General features: G+C 40.1%; 2 protein-coding genes across 2 annotated transcripts; both read left to right on the top strand.

Moving 5' to 3' along the window:
• The first annotated feature begins 4870 nt into the window (after nt 1–4870).
• MRPL15 (mitochondrial ribosomal protein L15) lies at nt 4871–13808 on the top strand. Its single transcript, XM_030303710.2, has 5 exons — nt 4871–5048; nt 5913–6067; nt 6671–6836; nt 11700–11823; nt 12539–13808. Exons 1-5 carry the CDS (start codon nt 4941–4943, stop codon nt 12874–12876), a joined length of 891 nt encoding a protein of 296 aa, XP_030159570.1. The 5' UTR covers nt 4871–4940; the 3' UTR covers nt 12877–13808.
• On the top strand, nt 10686–11693 carry LOC115505926 (cytochrome b-c1 complex subunit 10-like). The gene has a single exon (XM_032591922.1). It carries the CDS (start codon nt 10877–10879, stop codon nt 11045–11047), a length of 171 nt encoding a protein of 56 aa, XP_032447813.1. The 5' UTR covers nt 10686–10876; the 3' UTR covers nt 11048–11693.
• Nucleotides 13809–14317: the final 509 nt, after the last annotated feature.

The following is a 14317-nucleotide window of genomic DNA, read 5'->3' as shown; positions in this document are numbered from 1 at the left end:
TTTTAATCAATGCTAGTCATGTGTTTTTATACGCTCATGAGACCACCTGGCATGAGGAGAGATTGATGATGCTGATGTGGGAAAGATAGGGGATATTCAAAACAACAAAATCCTTAAGCAGGTAGGAGGCATGGAAGTCCAGATCACAGTTGGAAAAACTGACCATTAGCAGGAGGAAGCCACTTCCTTGTCTTTAACAGGATATAGAGAATACATGCAATGATGGGAAGGATTGTACATTTAATGGTGGGATGTGGGAAAATGCCTGAGCTCATGAGTTCTTTTTGTAAAGTAGAAAGGAAAATCATTGGCTGAGAAGGAAGATACAAAGTAGTCATTGTGGAGAGTGAAAAAGTAAGTATTCTGGGACACTGGAATAGGATGACCAATTTGGGGTCTGTGATCTTAAATTTAAATTTTTTTGTTTTTTTTTTATTAACGTTTATTTATTTTTGAGACAGAGAGAGACAGAGCATGAACGGGGGAAGGTCAGAGAGAGAGGAAGACACAGAATCCGAAACAGGCTCCAGGCTCTGAGCTGTCAGCACGGAGCCCGATGTGGGGCTCGAACTCACAGACTATGAGATCATGACCTGAGCCGAAGTTGGACGCTCAACCGACTGAGCCTCCCAGGCGCCCCTGTGATCTTGAATTTAAAGAAAGCTTGTTAGCCTGACAGCTAGTTCTTTATGGGCAGGAAAGAGAAACACTGAAAATTGCTCTAGAGAGAGAGAGCAGATACAGTAATTGTTGTAGCTTCTTATTTATATCCATGACAATGTTAAAAAAAAAATATATATATATATATATATATATATATATATATATATATATAAATATATAGCTAAAAGATGTTGTAAGTAGAAGGGGCCAAAAAGTGTGAGAGGTTAGATGAGTCAATGCCGCCTTCTTACACAGAGTGAGGAGTTTCTGTATGCTTTTGACAATTGACAATTCAAGAGATAGATATTTAAAGTACTCACATTATTTGAAAAACAGTTACCATAGAGAAAACTAAAATACTAGGAAATAGTTTAAATTATCTAAATCTTCATCTATCTTAAGACAAGTGAATATACAATGTCAAAAATTAATAAAACAATTAGTGGTAGAGATAGTTTAATTTATAAATATAGAGGTACTCACCTGATGAAATAAAAACGAAAGTTAAAAGTTGATTGCCTATGGAAAACTGTTTCTCATGAGACTCTTCTGTACTATTTGATTTTTCTCCAAACAAATGAATGCATTACTATACTTTAATAAAATTAAAACAAAAACTATTCAAGTATAAATGAAGACCTATAAGTCAGGGCCAACCTTTGATAAAACTAGGTAGGTTTTATCAGGGTGACATTTATTTCCATCCCCTTCCCATGCCCTCTTGGTATTGTTTTTTCCCAGTATCAAAGGGATTTACTGCTCTCCTGCACCTGGGTTCCTCCTCTTTTCACTAAGGAAACTCTCATCTCTAGTTGTTTTCCAATTCCCAACTTTGATAAACACAAAATAAGCCTGTTCTTGGTTGCACTCTAAAAATGACTTGTTCTTGGGTCACAGAAAAAGTCAGTAATAATCTAATAACTGAAATTCTTTTCCTCTTGTTCCCATCCCTGCCGAAATATTCTTTAATGTGTGATCTCATTTAGGAGGAGAGTTTATGTGCATGTTTTTGTTTTGTTGCTTTTTAATCTCAGAAACAGAGGGGTAAGTTGATTAGCCTCTTCCTAGTGTATTTTATTATGGTTCATGTAAACTGCCTTATATGATAAAATTATCCCTTTATTTTCACGTCCCCAACTCTCATTCTCTACCCACTTTGAGAATTTTCATTAAAAAAAAATTTTTTTTTTAATGTTTGTTTTTGAGAGAAAGAGAGAACGAGCAAGGGAGGAGCAGAGAGAGGGAGACACAGAATTTGAAGCAGGCTCCACACTCTGAGCTGTCAGCACAGAGTCTGACACGGGGCTGTAACTCACTAACTGCGAGATCGTGACCTGAGCTAAAGTCAGATGCTTAACCGACTAAGCTACCCCGCACCCTGAGAATTTTCATTTTAAATGAGTTCAAAGGAATTAATCTATGTTGATGGACCGTTAGGGTCCTTGGATAAGTGGCAAAAGATTATTTAGGAGTGTGTGAGAAAGAGGACTTCCCAAGGAATTTCAAATTATACCACCTTTACAGGATTCATTTCATTCTTTTTATATAATGGTGCAGTAGTCATTATTAACTGGGACTGGAATCAGGATGGACCTTAAGCAGTCACTGAAATGTTTTCTTTTTATGAAGACTTTTTTTTTTTAAGTTTATTTATTTATTTTGAGAGAGAGTCCGCAAGCAGGGGAGGAGCAAAGGGAGAGAGAGAGAATCCCAAGCAGGCTCCTCACTGCCAGCACAGGGGCCAACATGGGGCTTGAACTCATGAACCATGAGATCAGGACCTGAGCCAAAATCAAGAGTCGGAGGCTTGACTGACTGAGCCACCCACACCCCCCTGAAATATTTTATTACAAAGTCTTCTCAATGATTTAAACAGGGTATAGTGCAACACCTCAATCTTGTGGGTGTTTAATATATATTACTGCAATACCCCAATCATGTGGGTGCTAAATAAATATTATCATACAATAATGATGATGTAAACCTTACACAGGCTTAATATAAGGATTAATGACCTATTTATTACACAACCTTAATTTACATTTTCACAACACGATGATACTCATCACATTGAGAGTTTTATATGCTTCCTCAACATGTTGGATATGGGATAAACAAACATATAGCCTACAATTTACGACAATTATTTCCACTGTTATTAACTAATGTGCCCCAATAACATTATATCACCTACATGACTAAAAACATCTACTTCCAGGAAGTACAGCACACTGTTTTATATTTCCTGTATCTCATTTATTCAATAAAAATTATCATATGTTTAAAAATGTTATTAGTATTAACACTCACCCAGAAATTCACTACTTAATTCAAGCAACGATTTTCTAGGTAGAGAAAAAAAAAGTTGTGAATCTTTCTGCAGTATATTTTGCAATTTTCTTCCCAGAAGTATGAAATTTCTAACAAAAAGATGATGAAATATATCGAATTGAAACCCTTAAAGTCAGGAACTAGTTTCTATTGTTTTCTGTATTTTCTTTTGTACTTCCCAATAGAGTATTTTATATTGTTTTAGAGAGCTCATATTTGTATTTTTCTTCTATTTGTGCTGTTAGGTCTACAAGAGACCTACTTTTTTTTTTTTTTTTTACTTTTTAAAAAACACTCAATTTTGGGGCTCCTGACTGGCTCAGTTGGTGGAGCAAGCGATTCTTGATCTCCAGGGCGTGGATTTGAGCCCCACTGGGTGTAGGGATTACTTAAAAATAAAGACTTCAGGGGTGCCTGGGGGGCTCAGTCAGCTGACCATCAAACTCTTGATTTCATCTCAGGTCATCTCAGGGTTGAGTTGGAGCCCTGCAGTAGGCTCTATGCTGACAGTGTGCAGCCTGCTTGGGATTCTCTCTCTCCTCTCTCAGCCTCTCCTTCACCGGCTCGTGTGCTTGCTCACTCTCTCTCTCAAAAGAAGTAAATAAACATAAAAAAAAAAAAAAAGATCTTAAAAGGAAATCTTAAAAAAGAAATACAATCTTAAAAAAAAAAAAAAACCTCAATTTTGACAAATTTCCTGTTGTAGATTTCAAAAAAAAAAAAAAAAAAACCTGGGAGCAAGATCCTATTTGATTTCATCTTTGTATATTTCTCAGTAACAAGTTAGTGACGTGCTCATAAATATGCTTAAACAAATGGATGCATCTTCTTTCTTTTATATTTCATTCAAAATAACTTCAGAAAGGTTTTGTCAAACACAGAAGTAGTTCGCCTCCCCAAATTTCTCAACTTCACTATTGTATAATAGCAACCAGGAAGAACAACTCCACAGCAAGACAGTGAAATGTAAAAAGAATAAAACAAAAGGAGGGAACATGGTCTTTGACATTACATCCCTTCAAGGCAAAAATAGGGAAGTTGCTATTTTTTGAATGAAAACAACCTTATGTATTTTGTGCTGCAGATACTCAATTTTATATGATAAAAAATACTACTTTGTAAGGAGGTAGAAGTTTGAATCCCGGCTCTGCTTTTTATCGTGGGACCTTGGTCCAGCTACTCGACCTTGCCAAGCCTTACCTTTTTGGTCTGTAAAAAATAAAAACATCTCTACGACTGGTTGTTTAGATAAACCGAATAAGGCTGACTTAACACGTGCCTGACACATAACCAAGCGCTAACATCATTAAACAATAAGCGAAATTAGTTATCTCAGCAGCTCAGGCACAGCAATGTAGTGTAGATACACCGGGATGAGAACGCATAGTTTGAGTCTTACTCACAGGTCGGTACGAGCCAGGCATTTTAATAGCTGGACCCCGGGTATTATTTTTGTCTCTCACCGCGTGTAGCCAGGCGAAGCTCAAAGCTAAAGGCTTAGCGCTCCCGTTACTTTGGTCTGGGCTCCACGCGGAGCTCGGGGAAGACAATGTCTCCTTCTTAGAGGCCAAGACACAACAAAACGTGCCAGGCCAAACACGGACTCCCTAGATTCCCTAACGCATGGCGTTTTCAATGCGCGCTTTTCTAAAGCCGGGGAAAACGTCGTAGGCTCAGGGACGAGGTCAAGGCACGGTCTCCCAAACTACGCTCACACCCCCAGCGAACTAAAACCCAGAAAACGAGGTAGAGCAGCAGAGACTAAGTTGCAAAACTTCGGACTGTACCAGGGTTCTCTCCCGGACACCGGCGAGCCCAGCGGCCGAGAGCGCAGCAGTTCCTGCGGTACGACAGGGGCGGGACCGCGGCCGTAAAGCAGCGCCCGGAGACCACGTGGGCTCCGAGGCGACCCCGGGCGCCCTTGGAGGGCCTTGGCTGTGAGGGTCATGGCCGGTCACCTGCAGGGCGGTGGGACAGGGGCTCTGGACCTGCTCCGGGCCCTTCCACGTGTGAGCTTGGCAAACCTAAAGCCGAATCCAGGCTCCAGGAAACCGGTAAATGGCTGGTGGCGGTGCGAGGACGCGCAGGGGGAAGGGGCGATGGAAGCGGCCTGTCCCTCGCCATCGTTCTCCCGCACTCTTTGCGGAGGGTGTTGGGATAAACGTAGGGTTGCCGAGCCCTTGTTCTCAACTGCACGGAGAACCCAATTCGTAACACGGTCCCAATTCGTAATAAGGTTCATATGGTAAAGCGTGATTCTGTAATTACGGCGGAGGCGTGAAGTCGCAGGAGAGTTGGATTTAAGATGAGCTACTTTCCCGTTAACTTTATTTTCGTGGGAAAGATTTGAATTGATTACGGTAGTTGTCTTTTCTGCAAATCACTGAATACAGCTAGAAAAGCTGTCAGTTGACATACTGTCATTTATTTAACTTTAAAAGTATTTTGTTTCCACCCAGCGTGGGGTTGGAACTCACAACCCGGGACTGAGCGCCAACACACTATTATTTAAAGAATCGGTTCGTTTTCACGAAGTGACAGGAAGTTAATTTGGGAAAAAAATACTTTCTTTACAAATTAAGGTTTAAATAATACACATGGGTAACGATTATGTGTTTACAATTAATTACAAAATAAGTGTTCTTAAATACCGTGTAAACCTTGTTTGTTGTGGATGTTCGACTCTAGGATTTTTTTCATTTCCAGCCTATCCTAGAGTCCTTACCTCCATTCCGTCCTTGGAACTTTTCCTTTGAAACACAATTTGGACTTTGGTTACAAGAATTCACTACATTTACAGAGGCAAGGATGCTAACTTAAAAGCGGAGGTTAGAGCAGTTAGAACAGAGCTTGGCACATAGTGTTAGCTGTTAGTACTGGTTGATTGGATAAATGAATGGCGTTTCTTTTCCTTGTAGGAAAGACGGCGAAGAGGTCAGAGGAGAGGTCGAAAATGTGGCAGAGGCCATAAGGGAGAGCGGCAGAGAGGAACCCGGCCCAGACTGGGTTTTGAGGGAGGCCAGACTCCATTTTACATTCGAATCCCAAAATATGGGTTTAATGAAGGTCATAGGTAAGGTTGCTTTGCTTTTTAAAGTAAAAATCCCTAATTTTCACTGACAGTCACCAAAAAAAAAAAAAAAAACCAAAAAACAAAAACAATTGCTTGGTAGAAATTTAAATTCACTTTGAGGTAAACTTTTATTGCTGTTTCTCTGAATCATTTTTGGTAATGAAATTTGGCCTGGATTAGGAGGGGAAAAAAGCCCGGACTTGATGCTCAGACCTGGCAAAGGAGATGGTAATACCAGCTCTTGTGGTTGGTTAGAGGCTTAGCAATAATGTATGTAAAAACCTGAACAATTGTAGTCACCCAATAAATGACAACTCCTCTTGTTACTTTGAGCTCCGTTAATGCATAAGTCACATTTGACAAATTTGTTTAAATGAGTGAAGTAAATGCTTAGGCAAATTATTTTTAGTGAAATGAAGTTCTGGTTCTGTTTCATTGCCAAAAAGCAAGCGATATTATGTGATTTTGTTGCACTCAGGATGGTTTTATTTTTGTTAAATCATGTAAATCGAGGGAGGAAAATAGAGGACAAAGCTTTGAGTTGATCGGAAGAACTTACGGGAAGAGCCGTTTGAGTGTTCCAATTGTTACTTTGTTTTGTAGCTTCAGACGCCAGTATCAGCCTTTGAGTCTGAATAGATTGCAATATCTTATTGATTTGGGTCGAGTGGATCCTACTCAACCTATTGACTTAACTCAGCTTGTCAATGGGAGAGGTGTGACCATCCAGCCACTTAAAAGGGATTATGGTGTCCAGCTGGTGGAGGAGGTAAGTCTGGATGAGATTTGTTGGTGTCACATAGAAGGCTATTTCTGATTACCATATAATCAACACTCTGCCTTTTTAATTTTTATTTCTTTAATTAATTTAAAATTTTTTGAGAGAGCAAGTGGGCGAGGGGCAGAGAGAGAGGGAGAGGGAGAGAGACAGAGAGAGTGAGAGTGAGTGAGTGAGTGAGTGTGTGCAGAGCCTGGAGCAGGGCTCAAACTTACCCGGAGTGGGGCTTGAGGTCACCTGAAGCCGGGCTCGGACTCACGAACAGTGAGATCATGACCTGAGCTGAAGTCAGCCCAGGTGCCCCAATTTTTCTTTCTTTCTTTCTTTTTTTTTAAATGGTTATTTATTTTGAGAGAGAGAGGGCAGGAGAGGGGCAGAAAGAGGGGGAGATGGAATCCCAAGCAGGCCCCCCACTGTCAACGAAGAGGCCAATGCTGGGCTCTTGAACCCATGAACCTCGAGATCACGACCTGAGCTGAAATCAAGAGTTGGACACTTAACTGGCTGAGCCACCCAGGCACCCCCCCCCCAATTTTTATTTCTTTTTTTTTTTTTTTTTAATTTTTTTTTTTCAACGTTTATTTATTTTTTTTGGGACAGAGAGAGACAGAGCATGAACGGGGGAAGGGCAGAGAGAGAGGGAGACACAGAATCGGAAAGAGGCTCCAGGCTCTGAGCCATCAGCCCAGAGCCTGACGCGGGGCTCGAACTCACGGACCGCGAGATCGCGACCTGGCTGAAGTCGGACGCTTAACCGACTGCGCCACCCAGGCGCCCCAATTTTTATTTCTTTTGAGTTACCATATAACCATTACACTGTGTTATACTCAGTTGTAGTTTGAGGAAGTTGGCATGGCCTTTGTCCTTGGTTCTGGGGTGCTCTGCTGTGTATCGATACAGCTGGCTCTCTCCCTTTGATTCTCTGCTCAAAATGTCATATCTGGGAGATCTTTTCTGACATCCTTTTATAAAAGAATACTCACAACTCCTCCCTCCCCTCCCCTCATACTCTTGTCTGCTTTACCCTGTGCAAAGTATTTTTCTTTGAATGTATAAACACCTGACCTTTATTACCAAGTAATACATTTATTTTTTCATACTCTTCTTCACACTATAATGTAAATTCTATGTCTAAATGTAATGACAAGTACTTTAGTTCATTGCTATATTTTCAGTATTGGAAATACTGGCTCATAATAATTAGTTTTATGGAGACAAGGAATGAATCAAATCCAATTTTTTTTTTTTTAATTTCTCATTTTTTCAATATGTATTCATTTTTGAGGGGGGTGGTGAGGGGCAGAGAGAGGGAGACAGAGGATCTGAAGCAGGCTCGGTGCTAACAGCAGGGAGCCTGATGTGGGGCTTGAACTCACGAACTGTGAGATCATGACCTGAGCTGAAGTCAGATGCTCAGTCGACTGAGCCACCCAGGCACCCAGAATCAAATCTAATTCTAACTGCAGCAAAACCTTTTTCTATTTATAGAAATTGGCTAAGAGTTTCATAAGCAGTTAAATTTCTTCATTAATACTTCTGTTTCTTGTAGGTCAGTAATACAGCTATGTAAGTGACTCAGTGTCCACTAGAGGGAGGCATGTGTTTATGGAAAAATCTTTTAGGTTCCTTTGAAAAAATGAACCTTGTGGATAAAAGTTTTCCAAATAAAATGATTTGAAAATAAAATACAAAATACTCAGTTAAGCCTCAGTATTCTATTCTGGGTATATAAGGGAATACACATATAAATTAATATGGAAAAATCTGTGACCTTGTCAGCCAATAGACAGCACATTCCAACAGCTTTCAGGCATGTATCTATATTAACTAGGAAAATAATCCTGAAAACTACACCAGGGCAACAGTTGAGTAAGTACAGTTACAGTCATTTGTAGCTGTAAATTGGTTGACCTTTTCTGGATTTTAGATTTGCAATAAATAATGGTAATAATCCAGAGCACAAAATTACCAATTTCAGAATATATGTTTTCAAGGAATAACAAAAAAAGAAATTTAACTGATATAAAGACATTCCTAAAAATAGTACCTATAATACTGAAAACACCAGAATTAACTCTAATGCCCAAGAAAAGGAAATACTTGGGCAATTTGGAATAGTAATTAAAATTCACAAATAATATGGCAAAACCTTATTTATTTATTTATTTATTTATTTATTTACTTAAATTTATTTGTTTTTGAGAGAGAGACAGAATCTGAAGCAGGCTCCAGGCCCTGAGCTGTAAGCACAGAGCCTGACATGGGACTTGAACTCGTGAACTGTGAGATCATGACCTGAGCTGAAGTTGGACGCTTAACTGACTGAGCCACCCAGGTGCCCCAAGACCTTATTTTATTGAGTCAGAGGTGCCATTGATTAATAAAATGCAGACCAGTATCATAGATGGAAAAAACTGTAAGAATATGCATCTTATTTGGTGGAATATTTGTGTCTTACTTGGTGGAATGGGTGGAATCTTTTTTTTTTTAATTTTTTTTTTAAATGTTTATTTATTTTTGAGACAGAGAGAGACAGAGCATGAATGGGGGAGGGGCAGAGAGAGAGAGGGAGACACAGAATCGGAAGCAGGCTCCAGGCTCTGAGCCATCAGCCCAGAGCCCGACGTGGGGCTCGAACTCACGAACCGTGAGATCGTGACCTGAGCTGAAGTCGGACGCTCAACCGACCGAGCCACCCAGGCGCCCTGGAATCTATTTTTTTTAATGTTTATTTATTTTGAGAGAGAGGCAGAGCAAGTGTGATTGGGGAAGGGACACAGAGGGAGAGAGAGAATCCCAAACCGGTTCTTCACTGAGCAGGGCTCAATCCCACGAACGAGCCCTGGGATCCCATGATCCCATGTGAGATCATGACCTGAGCCAAAACCAAGAGTCAGACACTTAACTGACTGAACCACCCAGGCACCCCAAAGGAGTGTTTTTGAAGTACATTAAAGCTTCATAATTAATAAAAGGAACTTGATTGGGAGCCAGCCTGATTCAACCACACCAAAATAACAAAAAAAAAATTCTATTACCACAAAATAGTAATACTACCATCTTTTAATTCAGAATCTGTTTTGAAATTAGAGTAAAATGTAGTACAGCCTAATTAAAATGACCAAAACCAGAACTTTAGGAAGTTCAAGTCTACCTTTTTTAGTGTTGATTATTCTAGGGAAAAGTTCTTACTTTTTTTGTCCTTTTAGAGGCTGTGATAAAATCAGTAGTAAAAGCAGAGTGAATCTTTTGTCTAAGAGGCAGCTGATCCCTCCAAGATCAGATATTGTCAAAATTTTAAAAATTAATTAACTAATTAATTTTTTAGGTTTATTTATTTATTGAGAGAGAGATGGGGGCAGAGGGGCAGAGAGCATGAGAATCCCAAGCAGGCTCTGCGTTGTTAGCACAGAGCCCGATGTGGAGCTCGAACCCATGAACTGGGAGATCATGACCTGAGCCAAAATCAAGAGTCAGACATTTAGGGGCTCCTGGGTGGCTCAGTCGGTTGAGCGTCTGACCTCGGTTCGGGTCATGACCTCGTGGCTCGTGAGTTCGAGCCCCGCATCGGGCTCTGTGCTGACAGCTCAGAGCCTGGAGCCTGTTTCCGATTCTGTGTCTCCCTCTGTCTCTCTGCCCCTAACCCACTTGCATTCTGTCTCTGTCTCTCTCAAAAATAAATAAACATTAAAAAAAAAAAAAAAAAAGTCATTTAACTGACTGAGCCACCCAGGTGCTCCAGATTTTTTTTTTTTTAAGATTTTATTTTTAATCTACACACAACAGGGGGCTCAGATATAGCCCCAAGATGAAGAGTTGCATGCTCTACTGACTGAGCCAGCCAGGCACCTCTGTTGTCAGATTTTTATTTTTCCACTGGTTCCAGCCCACTCATCCCATCATTAAAAATTTCTTGGCCTCTTGCTAACTTAGGGATAAAGAAGAGAAATTTCTATCCATCTCAGTATGGTAGAATGTTGTGTGTAAGAACACAAATACAGGCGTCACCCTGAGCTGTGGCCCGCACTGCGATGCTGGGCACGTTCCTGGGCCTGTGCTACCACGAGCTGGCCACAACCTGGATTCCCACAGCAGGCATGTGGGGCACTGTGGGCACGGTAGGGCTGGTATGGGCCATGGGCTGCCAGCTGATTCTGGACTGGGTGCCCTATACTAATGGCAAGTTTAAGAAGGATGATTAGGTAAACTGACCCTTCTTGGATCCCTCTGATGTCTGCCGGTATTGTCTCCTTCCACGTTAGCTCCTGCTGTACCTGGAACAGCCCCCGCCCTCAGGAAAGGCCCCAGGGATATCTCCAGCATGACTTAGGACTCCATGTTTGTGAAAATGGCTTTCATGTTTGGATACACACAGCATTGAACCTTGCTCTGAAAAAGAACAAAACAAAACACATGCTGTGACTGGACTCCCTGGGTTAGAATCCTAGCTGTGTGATCTTGACAAGTTGCTTAACCTCTGTGTGCTTTGTGTCCCCATCTATGAAGTTGGTGTAGCAATCATTTTGTCATGGGGTTGTCGGGATTAAACAGTCCACTATTAATGAAATACTGGGGATGGATGCTTGTGTTGCTGTCTACTAAATATGTAGGATGAAAGCGTAGTCGTCCTTGCTTACGGAGAATGAAAGTTGGTAAAACAAGATAGCCTAAACAAACGTAAAAGAAATGAATGTTGTTTGGTAGGACCTGGAAGCAGAGGTATTTAGAGTTGGAATTACTGTAACATTGTAGGCATTTTGGAGGAGAAAGCACAGTGTAAAAAACTTGCCATAATTTTATACTCCACCGTTAACCGAGCTGCCTACAAACAGACTTTGCTTTGCCATGTCGCAGGGTGCTGACACCTTTAAGGCGAAAGTTAATATTGAAGTACAGTTGGCTTCAGAACTAGCCATCGCTGCAATCGAAAGAAATGGTGGTGTCGTCACTACGGCCTTCTATGATCCAAGAAGCCTGGGTAAGATGTCCTGCAGTCCCTTTTTTCTCCCTCTTCATCTCCTGCTGGCTGCCATGTGAGGATTTGAAAGGCCTCATGGCCCTCTGACTTGTGGTTCGGACACCTCAGTCTTCTGTTTTAGGGTTTCCTGTTCGTGGTGTGGCTTCTAGTATTCCGCAGTCACTATGTCATGAGCAGGTTTTTTGTTTTTAAACATGGGACTTATATATGATATTATATACCATGTTTAGAAATTCACTCATTTTTGGTAACCCAGAGGTAACTTTGATTTTCAAGATCCAAATTTTGGAAAGTGAAGTATTTCCATTTGCTTACTTAAGACAAGTCTTTTTAATAATAATAATAATAATAATAATAATAATAAAAAGTTCTTGGAAGTTCCCATCTTGGTAGTAGTTAAAAATTAATAATCAAAAGAAGGGCACCTGGGTGGCTCAGTCAGTTGAGTGTCTGGCTTCTGCTTGGGTCATGGTCTCACAGTTCGTGAGTTTGAGCCCCGCATTGGGTTCTCTGCTATCAGCACAAGAGCCTGCTTCGGATCCTCTCTTCCCCTCTCTTTCTGCCCCTCCCCCACTTGCCCTCTTTCTCTGTCTTTCAAAAATAAACATTAAGCACATTGATAATTAAAATCAAAAATAAACATTAAGCACATTAATAATTAAAATCATATACATATAGCCGCTATTTGTATCTTTTTTATTTAAAACCTTTTCAGACATTTTGTGCAAACCTGTTCCATTCTTTCTGCGTGGACAACCCATTCCCAAACGAATGCTTCCACCCGAGGCACTGGTACCGTATTATACAGATGCAAAGAATCGTGGTTACCTGGCGGATCCTGCCAAATTTCCTGAAGCAAGACTTGAACTTGCCAAGAAGTATGGCTATATTTTACCTGATATCACTAAAGATGAACTCTTCAAAATGCTTAGTACTCGAAAGGATCCAAGGCAGATTTTCTTTGGTCTTGCTCCTGGATGGGTGGTGAATATGGCAGATAAGAAAATCCTAAAACCTATAGATGAGAATCTCCTTAAGTATTACAGCTCATGAATTCCTTCCAAGAAAGCAGAGTTGTAAAAGAGTTCTGGAAGAAAAGAGACTGAAACATGTATATTTCTCATCATCTTTTCTCTGGTTGTAAATTTTCCATGTAGTCCCGTTTCCATTTTTATCTAAAATTAAAATAAAAATGCAGTAAGCAAGGCTGTATAGAGGAACTGAATCCGTGCGGGTTCTTTCTCAGTTAAAGAAACAAACCCCCTGGTTTTCTGCCAAAGGAAGATTATAACTCTTAGGGGAGCGTTCTTTTTTTCATGATCTTTTTGTCCAGGTCTGTGTTATCATTGTTGCAAATCAAAATGAAGGTGCAGCTGGAACGGGATTGATGGGTGGGCCTGTCAAGGCTAAGCAGTTGCTACTGGTTGCCCATCTTAATCAGGGGCCTCAGGAAGCTCTATCCAGTGTCAAGATGGAAAGCTTTCAACTCTGGATTATTAAGATTTGGGATAGGAGTTTAAGATTTAAGGCTAGTGAATAAGTAGTACAATATTTGCTAGCAAAATTGAAATAATTCCAAGCGAATTCATTTTCTCTAGTCATCTGAAAAGAGTAGACAATAATGATTAAGCCCTTAGCCTTTTTCTTGAACAAGGTAAGTGTTCTAACTGATATTTTACTTATTTCATGGATAGTGGAGACCTTTGTTTTTCATTCACTTTAAATGATTTTTGAAAAATTGTTCAGTAATTATGTAAGCCATAAAAACAGCTGGTATTGTGAAAATTAAACTCAGTTAATGTAAAAGTTTCAGCAATCTGTAAGCTTATTTAGCTTTCCAAAGTTACGTCGTATCTAAACCATACAGAAACGCGATTTGTCCCGCTGCAATTAAATCTAAATAATTCATGATAATTTTTCCACAGCAAGAATAAAATGATTCCTGGCTGTTCATTTTCTTAAAATAAAAAAATTAAAAACCTAAATGATGCAATATTTTGTTCACTTGTCTACCTTCTGTATTGCTGATCTGAGATTCAGTTTATAAGGTAATTTATGTACCAAGAGTATGTTATTTATTTATTTATTTATTTAAACTTGTTTTATTTTTTATTTTTTTAAATTTGCATCCAAATTAGTTAGCATATAGTGCCACATGATTTCAGGAGTACGTTCCTTAGTCCCCCTTACCCATTTAGCCCATCTCCCTTCCCACAACCCCTCCGGTAACCCTCCGTTTGTTCTCCATATTTATGAGTCTTTTCTGTTTTTGTCCCCCTCCCTGTTTTTATATTATTTTTGTTTCCTTTCCCTTATGTTCATCTGTTTTGTCTCTTAAATTCTTTTTGATTGCTGAGTAATACTCCATTGTGTGTGTGTGTGTATACACACCACATCTTCTTTCTCCATTCATCCATTGATGGACATTTGGGCTCTTTCCATACTTTGGGTATTGTCAGTAGCGCTGCTATAAACATGGGGGTGCGTGTGCCCC

This window comes from Lynx canadensis, chromosome F2 (genome assembly GCF_007474595.2).
Source record: "Lynx canadensis isolate LIC74 chromosome F2, mLynCan4.pri.v2, whole genome shotgun sequence".
NCBI classification, from domain to species: Eukaryota; Metazoa; Chordata; class Mammalia; order Carnivora; family Felidae; genus Lynx; species Lynx canadensis.
Note: the sequence above shows the minus strand (reverse complement) of the source record. Positions and strands in the feature narration are given on the sequence as shown.

Excerpts from the sequence above, each read along its gene's own strand:
- MRPL15 (XM_030303710.2), top strand. The coding sequence starts at position 4,941 with ATGGCCGGTCACCTGCAGGGCGGTGGGACAGGGGCTCTGGACCTGCTC. Across the intron at positions 5,049-5,912 it reads ATCCAGGCTCCAGGAAACCG|GAAAGACGGCGAAGAGGTCA; the intron begins GTAAATGGCTGG and ends TTTTCCTTGTAG. Across the intron at positions 6,837-11,699 it reads GTGTCCAGCTGGTGGAGGAG|GGTGCTGACACCTTTAAGGC; the intron begins GTAAGTCTGGAT and ends GCCATGTCGCAG.
- LOC115505926 (XM_032591922.1), top strand. The coding sequence starts at position 10,877 with ATGCTGGGCACGTTCCTGGGCCTGTGCTACCACGAGCTGGCCACAACC.